The following is an 18,680-nucleotide window of genomic DNA, read 5'->3' on the forward strand; positions in this document are numbered from 1 at the left end:
CAAACACAGCTGGAAAGCCACCCTTAATAAATCTAGAGAACAAATATGATGTTAGTACATTTGTATTACATTTTAATGCACCGAATTAACTTCTTTCATTTGAAAACCTTCCAAAGCCAGTCATAATCCCATTTTCAAAAATAAGTTATACTGTGAAGACCCACCCACCCACCCACACACACACACACATATACATGATCTGTAAAAGAAACATTTACATTGTTTAATATTCATTTATAAAAACAGTCAGGAAGAGGACTTCATAAGTGTTATCTTTCTCAGTTTTACATTTTAGTTCACATGCTACATATTTAATGTCATAAGCCAAGAGTAGAAAACAGTCTCAAAGAGAATGAAAAACAAAGGAATTTCATGATTTTCAAGCGCTGTCAGTTTTCATCCTCACTGATACCAGAGCACAAATGCTTACAAAAGGGAGTGGGCAATTAAAATAGAAGGACATATTCTGTTGCTTATTGCCACAAATCTTCAGTGCGACCAAACTTAAAGACCAGGCCTCTGTTAACAAAAGAGACAGGATTAACTGCATAGAATGTTGGAATTGTCACATCAAACAGAGCAAAGCAGTATCTTGAAAATATTTTATGGAAAGCCAAGATAAAAATATTTTAAATAGTCTTCTACAGTACAGCACAACCCTATGCATCTTTCATACAACAAAGCCCCACAAAGATCAACCAGACTTACTCTCAGGGAAGTGTGATTAGGATTCAAGTCGTAAGGCTGCTTTGGAAAAAAAAAGATACTTCCATGTGTCTCTGTGTTAGCTCTGTGATGTTTCGGTGCAACAGTGCTTGTGCCAGTCCTGCTCACCCATTTGAAATTTACTTATTTGTTATTATTATTCCGTGACCTAAACATGTAGGTTTGGTATGAATAACAGTGCTCCAAGCTACTAAACTTCCATGCATGTGAGATTTAAACACAGAATAACAAATCAATTGAATGGAAGAAATATGCTTACCCAAAGAATATAAAAGCATTTTGGAAGAAGACTGCTATTCCAGGGTATACAGAGATCTTTTCTTTGTCTGGGAAGGGAAAAAAAAGAATGTCCTTTAACTGAAGTCCATGAGTTTATTTGTAGCCTCCCCCAACCCCTCAAAAAAGCACAATGACCAGCTCAGTGATTTGTTAAGTTTTGCAGGGCTTGCCTAATGACTTCTTATGCTACCAGAATCTGGAAAATGAATATACTTGCTTACTTACAACACTTTTATACAGCTTTTCTGTCACAATGGTTCTCAAAATTCTCTTACTTAAAAACAACTAAATACACAAATAAGATCATCAAGAGTCATATAGCTCAATAGTAGAGCCTCTGCATGTAGAAGGTGCTAGGTTCAACATCTCCAGGTAGGGCTGGGAGAGACTCCGAAACCCTGGACCAGTCAGTGTAGATATTATTGAGCTAGTTGGATCCATGGGTTTGTCTCAGTATAAGGCAGCTTCCTATGTCCCCATGTCCTAAACCATAAAGTCTATAATACAGCATCAAACTAGCTACAGCATGCAACTCAATATAGTAGTAAACTCACAGCACAGGAAATTTTCACAAATCTTAACACTCCCAAAGTGTCTATAATCACAAAAAATATTTTAATATTTTAAAAGGCTGAGAAAATAAGGGTATTCACCAGGCACCGAGAATACTACAGTTTAGGCACAAGGTGAAGGGCATTTTATAGCTGGGGTGCCACCACTGAAAAGGTCCTCTCCCTGGGAGCCAACTGGTGTACCTTGTTTCGGGTAGGCACCTGGAGGAAGGGCCTCAGATGATGATCTTGAGGTCCAAATATGTGTACTCTGGTAAGTGTGTTCAGGATTGCCGCCTCATTAGCTTATATTTACAAGGGGGGGGGACCCACAAACCTCCAGATGTGGTTGGGACTGCCACTTGCTTAATCTCTTGAATGCTGGCTACGCTAACTGAAGCTGATGGAAGCTGTAGTCAAACAACATCTAGAAGGACAAAGGCTCCCCATCCACACCTCACTGCATTTATACCAGCCTTTCTCCAATAGAGAAGAAGGTGCCATACAAAGGGTTCTCAGCAATCTCCCAACCTAATCAGACTGATTTATGCATCAATCATTATGCCAGGCTGCTAACTCACAAGCCTTCCAAGTGTAGCCCACTATTAACAAATCCTTTCAGAAAAAGGAAGACAGTGCCACAGGCAGCAACAGTTCAACCTCCAAAAGAGAAATGAAACAGAAGCCCCCCCCCCCTTTTAGGTAGGATAGTGACATAAGAGACACTTTCATTATTATAGGGCAGACTTCCTCAAACTCGGCCCTCCAGATGTTTTGTGACGACATTTCCCATCATCCCTGACCACTGGTCCTGCTAGCTAGGGATCATGGGAGTTGTAGGCCAAAAACATCTCAAGGGCAGAGTTTGAGGAAGCCTGTTACAGGGTATAGGTAGTGTTCATAATGCAAGAGACAAGGTCTCTGCACTTAAGCTGATTGCAATTTAAAATGTATACACACAAGCTGAAGTGCTAATTTTAAAGGTTGCCTTTAACAGACACTCTACCTTGAATAACATAGCCTCCAAAGAGGACCCACATAGATGCAATCAGAGATCCAAATGCCAACATAAATCCAATGAACAGCCAGATGCGAGCACCTGCAAAAGAAAAAACAAACCCACACCAATTGTTTTAAAAACAAGCTGCTCCATTGTTCATAACATAATATTTAAATAATGGGCAATATGTGACCAGAGGAGGACAAATTAACCATCCCTTCAGAACCAGCTAAAGCCCGTGTGCATTAGGAAGCATCTGCATGCTCTCCATGTGTCATGGCTGTGAAAGTGCAACATTTCAAAATGTACAAACTTGGTACACCATTTCCCCCCTAAAGTAGCCCTTCTGAGAGCCTGGTGCAGTGGAGTGGGGGCAAGGGAGATCTGGGTTCAAACCCCTGCTTAACCAGAAAGGTTGCATTAAGATATACATAATCAGAGCCATGGGAAATTGCACTCATGGCAATTGCAATGCACATCTATTTTGGGATGTGTTTTCCGCAAAACAGATCACTTAGTTGAAAATATCTTAAATATATTATAGGGATGCTTATTTAATATTTTTATTAAATCTACTACTTTCTTACATTTTAAGGCCTGCCACAGGGTGCTTTGTCAAGGCCCTCTGCTGCTGCGGGGAAGCGCAGTGCACCCTCTGCTGCTGCAAGGATGTATGGTGGGACCGCCTGCCACCGCGGGGAGGCCCAGCAAGGACCTCCGCTGCTGCAGATATATATCTTGATATATTGAGATATTGTGATATTTAGCTGGTGATATATCGTTGTGTTGAAAACCAGATATCGCCCACCCCTAGCAGCACTCGCTCTCTCTTACACCCACACACTTTGTTATAATTTTTATTTGTTAAGCTTACCTGTTTGCCCAAGGCAACCTTCACTGTAACTGTCCCCACGCACTTGTCCATTGGATACTGCATTGATCCTTCATTAATAAGAACATATCACATTCAGATACTTGGCATTTGTATAGAACTGTTTAGCATTACAATCTGCTTCACATGCATTATCCTTTAGCATACTTACAGCAACACAGCAAGGATGGCAGTATTATATCCATACTGTAGTCTTGCCTAATGTGACCTGGTGAATTCATGACATACTCAAGGTAGTGTCTTCCTGCTCTGTAACTCAGACTCTTAGCTGCTATGCTATACCAGCTTTCTATGAAGCAATGACAGTAATTCTCCATATACCTCAATACTACCTTGCATTTGGGAATCAGCTGTTCTGAAGAACAATTCAAGCAGCTCAAAACAGATTAGTCAAGTACTAAGTGGGAATCTTATCACTGAAGTAGGAATCACAACTGCAAAACATCAATTGCCTACAAGCCTGCAGTTATTCTCAAATTTCAATGTGTACAATCAAACACAGAAGACTAAAGCTTCACAGCTCAGGAATCTTAACACCACTGACAGCCCCCTCCCTGAACTGATGATTGAGTTTACTTATATGCTGCTTTTGCACAATATGCTGTGCCGAAAGCAGCTCACGAGATTCAAAACCTTGAAATACAGACTAAACAAAAAACACAATCTACCTTAAATGCATAAATAATAAGCAAAACCAGAGTTAACCGACAATGAAATTTCTGGTACTGGTCTTGCTGCACTCAAAGGAGCCTGGCTTAAATATAGTTTAGAGGGTGGGAGGAGGGTAGATGGCATACAGCTGGCTCTCCCATGCCTCCTCCAGAGGAGGCTGACAGCCATAATTCACTCGCCCCCTCCATAGTCAAGGAAGCAGTCTGGGAGTTTCTTACTCAAGATTGCATCGTGCCAGTATAGAGACAACCCAGACCATACTACATTCTGATATAATCGAGACAGACACTATGGGTCACTGCGGAAACTCATTAAGCTATAAAGTGGAAGGTAAAGCTGTGCTATTCTAGGATAAAACAAAACATAAACCACCCCTGTTGCATGCTTGTAAGTCCAGATATGTTCTCAAATTCTGAATACTGCTTTTTCATGTTTGTGCCTTTTCATTATATAGCCTCAGAGCCTCAGTACTGTCAGGTTCCATGCCAGAATCAGCATAATAATTTTAAATCATTATGATTAAATAAAAGGCTAGTATAAATTTCTCCTGACCCCAAAACAGTACAAGGGCTTCAATGCCATGGCCACTTATTTGAGAGTAAGCCCCACTAAGCTCAGTGGTGTGGACTTCTGAACTCTGATGTAGGAGCAAAAAAAATTCTGGGCAAGTTTCTATTTTTCCTGTGGAAAATATTTCCATTTCATAAGTTACTTAGTAACAATGAATGGATTCCAACTGCAAATACAATATAAGGCAAGCTAGGCAGTTTCATTTTTTAAAGTTTTGTTTACTAAGTACAAGTAAAATAAATATGCTAAATTTGATCAGCCCATAGGGTCCTCCCACGCAAATTACCCTAATATGGATAGGAAATTTTGCCAGTTCAAATCTGAAAAACCCACAACACTGCTTCTATGTTAGTATACCTAGGAATAGGCTTCAAAACAGTCATCCTATGCTAACACAGTGCAAGTACTTTTAGTTCATTATCCTGCATCTTGGAACCTATATCCCATAATCCATATCAACAAGTAATGGGTTCATTTTATAAGTCAATGCAAGTTTTTAATAATTAATTGAATATAAGAAATCCAACTAGCATTTTTACAATATGCAGTCTTATTCAAATCCTGTAAAAATATTAGTAGTACCTACATTAGGAATGCAACTGTAGCTATCACTCCACAAGCATGGTATGAATGGTTGAAGTCTTCTGAATGTGGATATTTAACAGCTGCATCTATGATAATCCACCAACCTGTAAAGAACTATTTGAACACAAAAGTTTCCAACATGATCTTCAATACAATGTTGCTGTAAAGCTACTATGACCACTCTATCAGACATCAATAATGGCAACAGTCAGAAGCCGGTGGCAAAACATTTCAGTTGCCCAGGACATTCTGATGCTTACGTCAACCACAAAGTAAAATTCAATAAAAAGATCCTAGAAGCTCCAGTATGGAACTGGTAAACTAGAAATATCAGATTTTATTCTATTTAGTTTCAGTTTAACTGAAGCTGTGGGTTTCTTTTTTGCTACAGGTGTTAAATTTCCACAGAGAAACTAGGAAGACACAGTCATCACCAATTGCTATTGTGTGAATGGGTTGCTATTTTTACCTTGCACACATTTGGGCTTCTTATAATGTTGTAACATGCAGTACCTCTTGTATATTGTGCCCTTTCTGTCTGTTTTGTACACATGTATGTATCTTTATATCTGCCAACAAACACCACTTACTGCATCTGACAAAGCAGGTTCTAGTCACCATAGAAGTAGTACACTTTAAAGTACAATATGCTTTCTTGTTTTTAATATAGTATGCTAACAGTAACCCATATAGTAACCCATCTGTATCACTCTATATGCACAGTTTTATTCCATTAAACTAAAGTGGGCTTTTAACATGCACAAATTTACAAATGAGGAGGATCCAACACTGCAAGACTTAAGAAAAACAGAAATACAAACAAGAGTTTTAAGTATACATACCAGCACTCCTGCAGCAATAGAAGCTATTGTATTTCGTTTTTCTCCCCAGTCAACACACTCAGAGCATCTCATGTTTTCAAGGAACCCAGACATATTTGAGTTTTGGAAAACCTAGGAGAGAAAATGAATTTTGTTTCTCAACTTCTGTTTAGGTGTGTGGCTTTAAATTTATTAATTGCATTTGAAGTGAGAATAATTTATTTAAACCTATTTTTTATCACTTACCATTTACAAATAAATCTCAAAGATTTCTAAAAATACATTAAAACCATTTATAAAAACAACAACAACACAATGTTACAAATATCAGTAAGAGAATAAATGATAAAATCAGACACATAAGGAAATAAACACAAAAGCAGCACACAAATGTAGCTGAAATACTGCTAGGGATGTGAGAAATGCAATGTTCAAATGTTCCAAAGGAAGTTAATACTTCACTTGCAATCAAGGATAGCCAGAAAACAAAGCAAGACAGCCTCACCATTGGAAAGCTGAATTCCAAAGAGGTATCCTTTCAACAAGGGGTGGGGGAATATACTTGTTTAAGGGAGAAGAAATGAGAAGGGTTCTACTGTACTGCACTGCACACAGGAGCAGGGGATGGATGAAAGGACCCGAAACTGTACAGGTAAGCCACAGCTACCTTGCCCTGTCCTTGTCTGGTGATTCTTAGCTATATTACATTAATAATCAGGCTACTACCCAGACACACCATAACTGAGAATTAACCTCATCAAAGCAATTGTTGTTGTTGTATAGTAGTTTAGTCGTGTCCGACTCTTCGTGACCCCATGGAACTATCAAAGCAATAGTTTGTAATAAGTTCAGCCTTCCCTAATTGGATGGTCTCCAAATAGTGCTGAGATTCCAATTCCCACCATCCATGGGCGTAGCCAAGGAGGGGCAGCTCCCCCGCCCCAGACAAGTAAAACTATGGAAATACTTAGCTGACCCATCATTTCAGTTCTGCGTCCATCCCTCCCCAACAAAAATTCTGGCTATAGCCATGCCACCACCCGTGTTGAATGAAGCTTCCTTCCAAGAAAGTGTGTGCAGGGCAGTTCTGTGCATACCTTCTTAAAATTCAGTAACCTTGAACATACTGGAGCTACTCCTGAGTAAATTTACCATGATTTAACCTGCAGGTCAGAGAAAGAACCTACTAGTAGGTGTATACAAATCTCAAGAATTAGATGGAGCTGGATATCTCCTGCCACCCACTTGCAGGGGAAGTGCTTTCATCCTGGTGGTCCCTGTGCCATCCAACCCCCCTAGAGATCATATTATGGGTCAGAGGCAGCGAACAGAAAGTCATCCAAAATAGATGAAACTGGTGAATTGATGGATGGCAGATCAATCCAAACAAAAGCTCTATTAAGGCTGGGAAACACATCCCATTCAATTGAAAGGGATCCATTTCTCAGAGTAAAGAGGATGGTACTGGCCAAATGATGGCTGGATACCCAATCAAAGTTTCTAAGCTAAGGCTGCTGCTCTAAATCCACTTCCTGAGGAGCACATCCCACTGATTTCAATGGGGCTTGTGAGTAAAACTGACAGAAAGGCAACTACCATAAATGTACTTTTTGAGGAACAGACCCCATTGAATTCAGTGCAAAAGAGATGGGGGGGGGGTAATTTGGAAGGCTGGACAGGCCAGCTCCAGGAAGGCTGCTATGGAAAACGCATTTCCTCACGAGTAAACCCCACTGGATTCAGTGAGGCTTCCCTCCAAGTAAAGTGGATGGCAACGGCCAGTTTGGAGGCTGGGTGGCCCAGCTCTGGGAAGGATGCGATCTAAAATGCGCTTCCTCGGGAGCAAATCCCACGGAATCCAAGGGGACTTCCGAGTGAAAGGAGGGGGAAACTGATGGAAGGCCGTCGCCCGAAACACACTTCCGAGGATGAAGTCCCACGGAACTTGGAATAAAGAAGCTGAGCCTCGGCGCTGCACGGCGGCGCTCCCCGCCCCATCTCCAGCCCGACACACCCCTGTGGGCCCAGCGGCTGCCCGCGAGAGACGCGGCTCCCGTCTCCCTCCTGGCCGCCCCACCCGCCCCAGCAACAGGATGGGGCGGGTGGGTGCCCCGTCCGCACTTACTTCACCTCAGAAGCGCTCTTGAGACAACCGGCTCGAAGGAAAAAGCCGCCGCCGCCGCCACCACCCTGGCTCAGCTGACCGACTCGCTTACAGCGGAAAGAAAGCCGAACCGCCCCTTTCCGTACCAAGTAAACAAAGACACGGGCTTTGGACCCGGATGCTGAAAAGGCCGAAGCTACGGAGGAGGCGCCTCTATTGCGCAGGCGCTGCGATGCTAATGGCTGGGCTCGGACAAAAAAAGGGAGCAGCTAAGTCCGCTCATGCGCACTGGTACCCTTCATGGTCGCAAATGTTACTGTCTTGGAGCTGGTTGCGCTGGATTCCAAATGGGAAGGCGGCATTGCTTTAAAAAGAAGTGTATATTTATTAACGTTTTACTTTTCAAAACTCGCAGTCACGCAGAATAATAAATAAGCAAACTTGCTTTATTGGGGTTTTAGCGTGGTGAAACGTTGACCGCGAAGCGAAGGCTCGTTCGTGCGCTTATATAAACCGGAGACAAGAATGTTGCCTGGTGTAAAAGATGTGCGCGCGAGAGAGCTTTGTTCATTCGGAGTAAAGCCAGGGCTTAATCGCAGCACGATTTGGTACCAGCATCTCTTTCCCCGCCCCAAAGGGGTATAATTAAAAGTTCACGATCTTTCAAACTCCGGTCTTTCAAACTAAAAAACCAGCGTTCTGCCAGTAAAATATGAAAATAAATAATATCTGAATCGAGCCAGAACAGTAATCATGCAGATGCACAGGAGGAGCGGGTATACATTCATGCCTAGGTGTGTGTTTGGGGAAAAAGCTGAATTTTGAAGTGTGAAAATAGCACTCCGGACAACTTTGCTCTGGGTCGCGGAAGGATGCAGTTAACCACTAAAATGTATTTATTACATTGACTAACTTCGCAAAACAAAACGTAGCTTTTGTCTTGTCTACCATCATTAAGCTAACATCAGAAGAGCCTGTTGGATCAGGTCAGCGGCCCATCTAGTCCAATATCCTGTTCTTTCAGCAACTGGTATTCCAAAGCAAACTGGTATATAGAAGGCTCTGGCAACTTCTGTTTCAGTGTATCTGAAGAAGTGTGCATGCACACGAAAGCTCATACCAAGAACTAACTTAATTGGTCTTTAAGGTGCTACTGGAAGGAATTTTTTTATTTTGGTATTCCGAAGCATTACTTCCCCCGATCGTGGAGACAAGAGTATAGGCATCCTGGCTAATCCAGGAGTCTAATTCTCGTATGAAGGCGAGCCATCCGAGCTGGGAGATTTATAACCTAAAAAACACAATTTCGATATGTATTGTATAATATAGAGGCCGGAAACTGAAGCGTGCACCACAAGCGCATACATGCTCACTCGGAAGTAAGGCCCAAAGTGTTCGACATGGCTTCTGACCAGGATAATGTGCAACCAAAGTAAAGCGCGCAGATCGGAGATGAGGCTGAAGGCGCCTTACGACAACCCTGCAATATAGCCCAGTTAACTGTCCCATGGATGCTTCGGGCGGAGGAGGCGCCTCCTGGTCTCTAGGGCTACCGCCCAGTGTTCTATGCCCTACCCTCAATTCCGAACTGCGCTTGCGCACTAGCGCCAATGTTACGTTACAAACACATACTGTAATCCCTCCTCCTCCTGCCCCCTCCCTTCGTCGGTTGAGGATCTGGAAGCTTCTGCGCCATTTCAGTTGGTCTCGGGCGCCATAACAAGCCGGTCGACCTGGCGGCGGCTGTTGACTGTGGTGTGATTTTAACGCGGTTTGTTGTTCGGGGGATGTCTCTGTGATTTTTTGATTTTTTTAAAAAAACGTGTCTGACGACATATTTGAGAGAAAACCGAGCGAGCTTTATTACCAGCCCCGGCTTTTTGTGGAGATTTCCGAGCGTATTTTTGTTCTTTCGGCACCTTCCCTTCGTTTCCTTCTTCCGGTCATGGCGATTACCAACGAAGGTGGGCTCTCCCCTCAGGCACCACCACAAAGCCAGGGCCCATCCGCCTGGTCCCAGTGAGTCTGAAGCGATTTTTTCCTCTATTTTCGCGCGGGGAGGGGAGAACTAAAGGCTGTGAGGCGAAGCGGGGGTAATTGAAGGAGACTCTGGAGGCAGTGCGGCTGCTAACACGAGCTTTCTCAAGGCTTCCTTGCTCCTGCGAGAGAGAGAAGCAGGTCAATATTGGCCTCTTGCCGAGGGGGGAGGTACAGACTGACACGGGTTGGCATCGGATTGACCCATCTCACTGGGCAGCTGCGAGGACAGAACGGAGGAGACTCGAGTTTGCCATCCAGAGCTACTTGAAGGGCAGGAGGTGGGGGGGGGAGAGGAAAAAACCCGTAACAAATAAACCAATTATTGGTGGGAGGAAGGCTAAGGCTGATGTGCTCATGACAGCCCTGTTAGGTAATTTATCTTTTTTAAAGTGAAGCTTCTGTAGGTGTACGAAGAGTATTCTCGTCGGATTGTGGTGCCAGCCCTCTTTGCTTCCAAACTCGCTTTTGTGGTGTGGCATTTCTTTAACTTGTTCGGAATTGTAACCAAACAAAACCAAGGAAGTAATTGTAGTTGTTCAGGGTCATTCCTTCCTGCCCTTGGCGTTCCCCCCCGTTGTTGCTTCCCTTTCCCATAATCCGTTTTGAGACTGTAAGATCCTTGGAGGCAGGCAGGAACCTCTCGTCTCTTTGTATGCAAGCAATGCAGTCGTGCCCGTGATTCAGAAGTAAGCAAAGCCCCGTTTTCTTCAGTAAGGCTCACTTCCTACTATGTATTGTTCACGGGTGTGGCACTTCGCGAAAGGTAATAGAGGGCTAGGGAAAAGGCTGCCAGCTTTTAAGTAGGGTTGGGGGGGGGAGTGCACGCGTTGGATTATAGCTGATAACTAATTTGTACGCTACCCTAGTAAAGTAGTAATTTATGCTGTCAAGCATGTTTTTGAACAAACGTGTCTTTTGTGTAAACTACAATGAGAGTTCACAAGGGCAGTCCCCCTAAATTAGAACAATAAGCTGTCAGAAACAGCCAAATCCCATGTATGTTTCCCAAAAATAAATGTCCAAAGCAGTCTTGAGAATGTTCTTGAATGCTTCCTTTGAAATCAGCAGGGTTTAGTGGTGGTTGACATTGGCAGGATTGTGCTGTTTTTTTAGGCACTTGCATACTGAGCACCATGAGTCCTTTTTTGAAAAGCCCAGTAAAATCTGCTTTCTGTTAAGGAGGCTTTTGGAGAAAGTAAAATTATACAGTGTGTGATTAACAATAGAGATAACGTTTTATCTGGGAGTAAGCACTGTTGAAGATGGGAGTAAAAATGCTTAGGAAAAGACTAGTAACTTGATCCTAACACTTTGAGTATGTTGAAAGTGCATCAAATTCACAGTACAACGTTGCTCAGTATTATGCCCATATTGCAGGGGAAGTACCTGAGAAAGTATTAATTTTTCTGTAGAACGAACTGAAGGATAATATTGTAGTTCTTCTTAAATTCTAATAAAATCTATTTTAAAAAAGAACTGACTGAATGGTTGCAACTCTTGTTCATAGGAATCCACAGCAGAACCATGGAAGTCCTGAGCAGAATGGGAGTTTTTCAGCACCTATTGGTATGTTGCTTATGGGAATGTATGTCTAGTGTTTGGCTGATTATATTTTATATCTAAAATGTTTCCACCCCATTTAATTAGTTGTCTGCAATTCAAAGGTGCTTGCTGAATTAGGTGATTCAAGGCTCCAGACAGAACCTTTTTCCTGTATGGTTTGCTAGTGATAAATATTCCTCTATTTAAGGCATTAGAATAATTTTCATATTTTGTGGTAGTAATACAGTACAGTCAATATTTTTGCTTTGATTATTAATAAACACAAATTAACAAATAAAACTCTTAATGAAGAGAGCAGGATCATAGAACAAAAGTGGTTTGAAGAATTAAGGAAACAGGAGTGATTATACCCTAGCATGATAGATCCAGTGTGTTGTAACTAAAATGGCTGCTGTTATATAACAGCAGCCATCTTGATTGTTAAATACTTCATATTGCATACAGTTGAATGCCTCCAGCTCCATAGTGGCTCAAAATACTAATTTGACCGTTCTGTGATGTGAGTGGAGCATTAGCTTCTAGAATTCAAGCATTTTTGTTTGAAAGGAGGTTCTATGGCTGTCAAATGAAAGATCTGAACCATGCCACTTAAAATCTTTGAGGCATAAGGTTTTTAATAATGCTTCCGAGTTGACTTGGAAGAAACATTATGCAGTTATGACATTGTCATAGTTCACAATAGCAGAAGTTTTAAATCAAAACATCTATCCCTCCTTCTCCTAAACAAAGGAACGGGAACTGGGCAACCGAAAGCAGAAGGCACAAGTTTGAAAAATACCGAAAAGCAAAAATCTAGCAAGAAGACAGATGAGATGACAGTCTTTATGGATGACTTGACTTTGAGTTCACCAAAAGAAAGGTCTCGTTCAAGGTCAAGGAGCAGCTGTAGCAGAAGATCATCTTCAAGATCATCTAGTAGGTCATCTTACTCCACAAGATCAAGTTCAAGCACTTCCTCTTCCTCCAGAAGCTGGAGTAGGTCAAGAAGCAGATCAAGATTACGTGCTAAAAGGAATTGTTCTTGGAGGTGCAGAAGGTATTCAAGATCTTATTCCAGAAGCCGGTCAAGATCACGTAGCTACAAATACCGAGAAAGATACCATCCTAGATACCATAGGCGATACCGCCGCTCTCCTCCAAGATACAGATCACGTAGTAGGTCTCCTGGAAGACCATGCTATAGAAGATCTTACTCTAGAAGCAGGTCAAGAAGCCGAAGATACTATGGATTTGGAAGAACCATATATCCTGAGGCTTATAGAAGCTGGAGAAGCCGTTCTCGATCAAGATCTCGCAGTAGAACCCCTCTTCGCTTGACTGAAAAAGGTATTGGCAGATCATCAATCTATATTGGTGGAGAAGCATACTAGGATATTTTCAAACTTTGCTATAGAAAAAATATATCCCATCTTAGTTTAAAAAGTCCTGTCTAGAGACTTTTGCTGTACTTTCATTAACTGATAGAAGTAGAGATTTCTTCTCCAAGAATAGCTGTACATTGAAGTTACTGTGGTTTGGTTTGGTTTGGTTTGGTTTGGTTTGGTTCGGTTCAGTTCAGTTCAGTTCAGTTCAGTTCCTGTGTTCAAATCCTTAGTTTATTGTAGAATCACTTGATGTGTTTGGGAAGTCACTGTCTCAATTCTTGAGTGTACCGTCTTTGAAAATCATCCCTACCCCCAAGTATAAATTCAGCTTTTCTGCTCAGTCATCACTAACTTCCCTTTATCTTGCATTGTGGAACTTGTCTGAATTCCTTTTTTGGTGGTTTCAGTTAGTTTTCTGTTGCATTTTAAACCCATGTCACTTAGAGGGCTGAGTACCTGCTGTTGTTTATTTGTTTTAGAAAAAAGAGAGCTACTGGAAATCGCAAAGGCCAATGCAGCAAAAACTTTGGGGACAGACAATGTGGTCCTGCCAGCCAGCTTGAAAATTGGTACAATATCAAAAGAAAGTGAAAGCAGAAAGCCAAATGAGGAGAGTGTAAAGACTATGGTAAGTGAAATGGTTATTCAGATGCTAAAACTAAATGCTTTGAAAAACTACATGAAAAAATAGAGCTAGCCTTGTTTCATCATTTGAAAATAAATATTTGAAAATATTTTCAAAATGTAGTTAATATTTTTCAAGTTTGGAAACCAAATGGCAGATGTCAAATCTTAGCCTGTTGAGGTAAAGTTACCAAGTAATCCTAAACATCTGGGTTCTTTGAAAATGTTCTGAGATTTCCTAATAATTAAATAATAAAATGAATTACGTGTTTTACTAGCTCTTCAATTTACCAGTTGGGGTCCTTTTTCTTACGTTTTGCTGACCCAGATAAGGCTAATTTATATGGATGTTAAATTTCAAATGGTGTTCTAATACCGTGTCAAATTGTGATGCAACAAAAAGTTCCCAGAAATTCTTTATCTGGACACACAGCGCATTTTACATGCTTTATTTCTGTCTTATAGAAATCATGAATATGGTCTCCAGCACTGATGAAGAAAATCTGGTGGTAACTAAGTGATTGTGGGCTGTAGCTGAGCTAACTTAGGGGAGGGAAATAAAAGCCAAGTTAGCAAAAGCTGTATTATATTACGCAATTTCCAGAAGATTGGAAAGCTTTTACACAAATGAAATCCTATGGTACTCACTGTGAAATATCAGGGGCTTGTTCCATTTCTAATTTAAGCAAGAATTTAGACAGTTATAGAATGGTATTGGAAGCTCTCCCAAGTGTGAAGCGGGAGATCAGAAGAACCAGTCTTCACTTGCAAACAAGATCTAATCTCTATGAAGCTGATATGTAGGAGTTAATGATGTAACAGTTATTTTGATAAAAATATTATACTTCATCAATTCATCTTCCAAATTATCTAGCATTAAGGAATGAATGAGGTTATACACAATATTTTCTGAAAACAGCAAAGATTAAGTCCCCTCTTTAGTAGGCATTCATGCCTCACAATGAAGGAAAGAGCAGGGAAAAGCTTGTTAGTCCCACACTTTTTGTTGCACTCTGTTGTTTCATCAAGTAGTGCGAAGGCAACTTGTAGTGGTGAGCCTTCTCTTCATGTGTTGGCTCCCCACACGCCCTGGAAAATTGTAATGGGGGGTGCCTAGATAAGAGTCAACCAAAGGTGCATACTTTGAGTCTGATCCTAACCATGTTTATTTTAAAGCCTAATAGCTTTATTGTAGGTTATTTTCAGATATGCAAGTTTAGGATTACAGCTGTAGTGCGTTAGAACAGATTTTGTTCTTTCCTATGAGCTATGTGATTAGGTTTAAAATAGACCTTCCCTTTAAACAACCCAGAAAAAAATAACAGAAAATGCCAAAAAAGGAATCTGAGACTAGTATTACAGTGCGGGACATTGTCTTTCTTGTACCTCTGAGATCAATAAATTGAATGTATATATATAGAGAGAAAGAGAGTAGTTTACAGTTCTATTCAGAAGCAAGTACACCGAGTTCAGTGGCACTTCCTTCAAAATAAAAACATGCTTCCAACATTTCATGTGAAAACTTAAATATAAAAAAATAAGACAGAATTGGTATAGGGGTCTGGAAAAAGAAATCCTACATCTCTACTAATATGGTGCACATTGCAATAATGGATTTTTGTGGAGATTTGATTTCTGATATATGATCTATTTTTAGATATTTTAATATGGATTGTGTAAAACATCACAAACATTAAGAGTGGGAATAGAGAAACTGACCCTCCAGATACTGTTTAATTCCCAATTCTGTCTCAGCCAGTGAACAGGGATTATGCGGGTTATAATTTCACAACTGGAGGGCCACTGGTACCCTATCCCAGTTACAGATAAATCAGCTTTAAATCTGCTTAGAACAGGCATAGGCAAACTCCAGCCCTCCAGTTGTTTGGGACTACAATTCCCATCATCCCTGACCACTGGTCCTGTTGGCTAGGGAGATGGGAATTGTAGTTCCAAACATCTGGAGGGCTGGAGTTTGCCTGTGCCTGTCTTAGAAGCATAGGACAGGTAGCAATGTGGAGAGTGCTCTAATAGGAATTGAACTTTTTAGTCCTTACTTATGGGCTTTAAAGAGTCAAGTATGGAAGTTTGCACAGGAATTGATCTTTAAGCAGCTCTGTATGTCTTCATACATTGTTCTAATTGGATTATATCTTACAATTTATGTTAATTTTATTTTTCAGAATGCATTGTGGCAGGGTCACTGGCCCTAAAACCAGCAACTGTTCCTTTTAAAGAAGCCACACTGTCCTCAGGAAAAGACGAGAAAAGAGAGACCCCATCTGGTCAATGGATTCCTGTTGGGAATGAGGAAAATGTTATGTTCCATAACATCTCACCTAAAAGTACATCCTCTAGAGCATGCCAGTACCCATGATCTGAGCTGTTGAGGCATTATGGGGTTTGAAATCCTCTCAAAATTCAGGGTTTAAATACAGAATGCTTAAAACTGTATTAATTTGAGATTTGGTTTATTTTCCAGATATACTATAGGAGTTATAAAGAGGTCCAGAAATTACAGGTTGGAATCTTACATTTCTGTAAATAACTTTTCATGTGGCTGTAATAGACTAAATTACAGGTGGGTAACTTTTCTCCTTGTGAGTCATGTAGCAACTTCTAGTGTTTAATGTGAGTGTAGCTTAATTACTGTACTACATATAAAATTATTTTTTCTACACTTTTAATACTTTTCAAGTCAACACTTTAAAAAGTGTGATTTATGGCTCCTGGTGGTAATTCAGTTGGCTTGTGTAGCTTCCCACATTCCTGTTTAACCTGAACACCACCATATTTTGCAAGTGGCAGAAGGATAAGCAAAGAAAATTCTACTTGTGCTCTGGAAGTGGCAAAACTTTGAATTTTCAGTTGTACAAGGTTAAAATATTTTTTGTCTGCTGTCTTGTTATGGAACCAGCATAATTGCTTTCATGTTGCACTTTTAGTTAGAAGTAAAACATCTGCAATGTCAGCTATGACCTTCTGAGCTTGTGCATGTTCCAAGTACAACTGCTAAGAGCCTAGTGCTAGATATATAAATTCAGGTTTTTTTGTAGTTTGCCCCAAAGGCTTATAATGTTGTAATGCAAACTTAAGGTAGAATTTAAGTATGCCTTTCAAGCAGGGGGATTTGGTTGGGGCAAAGTTTATGTCAGATGAAAGTAGGTATTAGGTAATCCCTATATTGTATGGATGTGTTGCTATTGCTAAATGTGATTAGTTCATATGACATTTAAGGAGAAAGCTAGATTTTGTGACTTGACTTAAAAGCTAGAGATAAGATCACTTGCACAAGCAGCACCTTTCTTTTAATATGCATAAAACTGGACGTGTATAAAATAAAAACTTTTAAATAAACCTATCATGAATATTGTGTGACATTTCTGAGCATTTATACTTAACAAAAGTGAATGGGATGTTCAAGGCCAAAGAAGCATGAGCAAGTTGCACTTTTCCTTCTAACTTTGGTACCTGAAAATGAGGCAGATTCTTCTGTAAACTTCGTCAACAAAATACAAAACAGCCAACCTGACATCCACTGCAGCAAATGCAATGTTCAGGGGCTGAGATTGTGTAATGCTAGCACCATCTACTGGAAGCTGTGAGGGTTTTGCTGTGAGTTGCTGTGTTTATTTCCAGGCCTCTACTGTAGCCAGCATTGCCTTAATTGTACGACATCCAGCTGAGGCGCCTGCTGCCTTGGAAAGTAAGGCCCTTCAGTAAAAGCAAAGGCATAACAGAGCAGGCGAACTTTTGTAGTACCACTTCAAATCAAAATTGCTTTGGAACTGCAAAGCAAAATTACTGGTATTTTCAATTACAGATAGGTAGCCGTGTTGGTCTGCCATAGTCAAAATAAAAAAATTCCTTCCAGTAGCACCTTAAAGACCAACTAAGTTAGTTCTTGGTATGAGCTTTCGTGTGCATGCACACTTCTTCAGATACACTGAAACAGAAGTTGCCAGATCCTTCTATATAGTGAGAAGGTGGGGAGGGGTATTACTCAGAAGGGTGGTGGGAATGGGAGATTGGCAGATAGCTGAGATGAGCCTGTTGACGACTCTTAACGACTGTAATAGGTCTTACAGGAAAAGGCAAGGGGTGAGAAGGTGAGAAATGGCTTAGTCATGTATAATGGGATAAGACGTCAACAGGCTCATCTCAGCATCCTTTGTGGCAATTAATTTTCTTAGGTACACTACCATAGAGGGTGATTTTGGGCAGGGTTTGCACCAGCAAATTTTGTCACTTCATCCTGCTCTCTTCTGGCTTCTTTCTGCCCCCTCAGGAAAGGAATATTTACAGTAAGCACCTACTGTTCTGGTAATCCCTTTCCAGTTTCTTATAGCCACACTGATAACTTATGAAAACTATAAACTATTTTTATTTCAAATACAAGAACTGTGTGTATTGACAGTTATCAAAATTTATCAATAGGTGCCACTGGCCAGACTGCGGAGTACCTGGTATGTGATGCCAGGTTTTACATACGACGTGTCTGACAAGTTTAGCAGCAGCTTCCTTCTCTAGCTTTCCCTTTACAATAGTAGGAATTCTAAAACTGAACAAAGCAGTGAGTCCGTTTCTCCAAGTCACCTATAAGGAAGGTATCTTCTGGCAATTCATGTGTGACAAATGCATGCTGCAACCTTCGTGAGTGCATGGCCACCTCAAGAGCCCTATTGGGCATTGTTGTGAGATTAGGCAACTCTTGTTATATTCTGGGGTCGTCCTGCATTCATACCAGGGAATAAAACACAGGTTATGTATTGGTGGGCGTGCAGGAGGTCCTCCAGTCCATTTTTTTCCAGGTGCCATTTTCCCCTTATGACTTGTATCACATGATCCTCTTCAATGTTGTCATTATTCCCTTCTGAGGCACAGGATAG

At 40.9% G+C, this 18,680-nt stretch overlaps 2 protein-coding genes and 1 long non-coding RNA gene across 4 annotated transcripts in view; 1 reads left to right on the forward strand and 2 right to left on the reverse strand.

Annotated features, from left to right (window-relative positions):
• The window catches only part of LOC308592560, a 259,350-nt gene that overhangs the window by 129,649 nt on the left and 111,021 nt on the right, over positions 1-18,680 (reverse strand). The window lies entirely within an intron of this gene.
• Positions 47-8,404, reverse strand: TMEM50A (transmembrane protein 50A). The gene is made up of 7 exons (XM_081204118.1): positions 8,222-8,404; positions 6,118-6,228; positions 5,277-5,389; positions 3,431-3,498; positions 2,563-2,655; positions 986-1,052; positions 47-519 (listed from the first exon to the last, which is right to left on the reverse strand). The coding sequence occupies exons 2-7, from the start codon at positions 6,208-6,210 to the stop codon at positions 474-476; spliced, it is 480 nt and encodes a 159-aa protein (XP_081060244.1). The 5' UTR covers positions 6,211-6,228; positions 8,222-8,404; the 3' UTR covers positions 47-473.
• Positions 9,879-17,152, forward strand: RSRP1 (arginine and serine rich protein 1). Of its 2 annotated transcripts, XM_081204103.1 has the most exons (6): positions 9,879-10,219; positions 11,748-11,806; positions 12,533-13,129; positions 13,647-13,795; positions 14,257-14,300; positions 15,975-17,152. In XM_081204103.1, the coding sequence occupies exons 1-5, from the start codon at positions 10,146-10,148 to the stop codon at positions 14,263-14,265; spliced, it is 888 nt and encodes a 295-aa protein (XP_081060229.1). In that variant the 5' UTR covers positions 9,879-10,145; the 3' UTR covers positions 14,266-14,300; positions 15,975-17,152. The 2 variants fall into 2 exon arrangements, with proteins under 2 accessions (XP_081060229.1, XP_081060228.1); XM_081204102.1 differs by lacking the exon at positions 14,257-14,300 and having other exon boundaries at positions 9,880-10,219.

The sequence above is a fragment of the Podarcis bocagei genome (genome assembly GCF_964188305.1).
Source record: "Podarcis bocagei genome assembly, chromosome: 7".
NCBI classification, from domain to species: Eukaryota; Metazoa; Chordata; class Lepidosauria; order Squamata; family Lacertidae; genus Podarcis; species Podarcis bocagei.

Excerpts from the sequence above, each read along its gene's own strand:
- TMEM50A (XM_081204118.1), bottom strand. The coding sequence starts at position 6,210 with ATGTCTGGGTTCCTTGAAAACATGAGATGCTCTGAGTGTGTTGACTGG. Across the intron at positions 5,390-6,117 it reads CTATTGCTGCAGGAGTGCTG|TTCTTTACAGGTTGGTGGAT; the intron begins GTATGTATACTT and ends GTGTTCAAATAG. Across the intron at positions 2,656-3,430 it reads AGGTTGCCTTGGGCAAACAG|GTGCTCGCATCTGGCTGTTC; the intron begins GTAAGCTTAACA and ends TTTCTTTTGCAG.
- RSRP1 (XM_081204102.1), top strand. The coding sequence starts at position 10,146 with ATGGCGATTACCAACGAAGGTGGGCTCTCCCCTCAGGCACCACCACAA. Across the intron at positions 10,220-11,747 it reads GGCCCATCCGCCTGGTCCCA|GAATCCACAGCAGAACCATG; the intron begins GTGAGTCTGAAG and ends TCTTGTTCATAG. Across the intron at positions 13,130-13,646 it reads TCTTCGCTTGACTGAAAAAG|AAAAAAGAGAGCTACTGGAA; the intron begins GTATTGGCAGAT and ends TATTTGTTTTAG.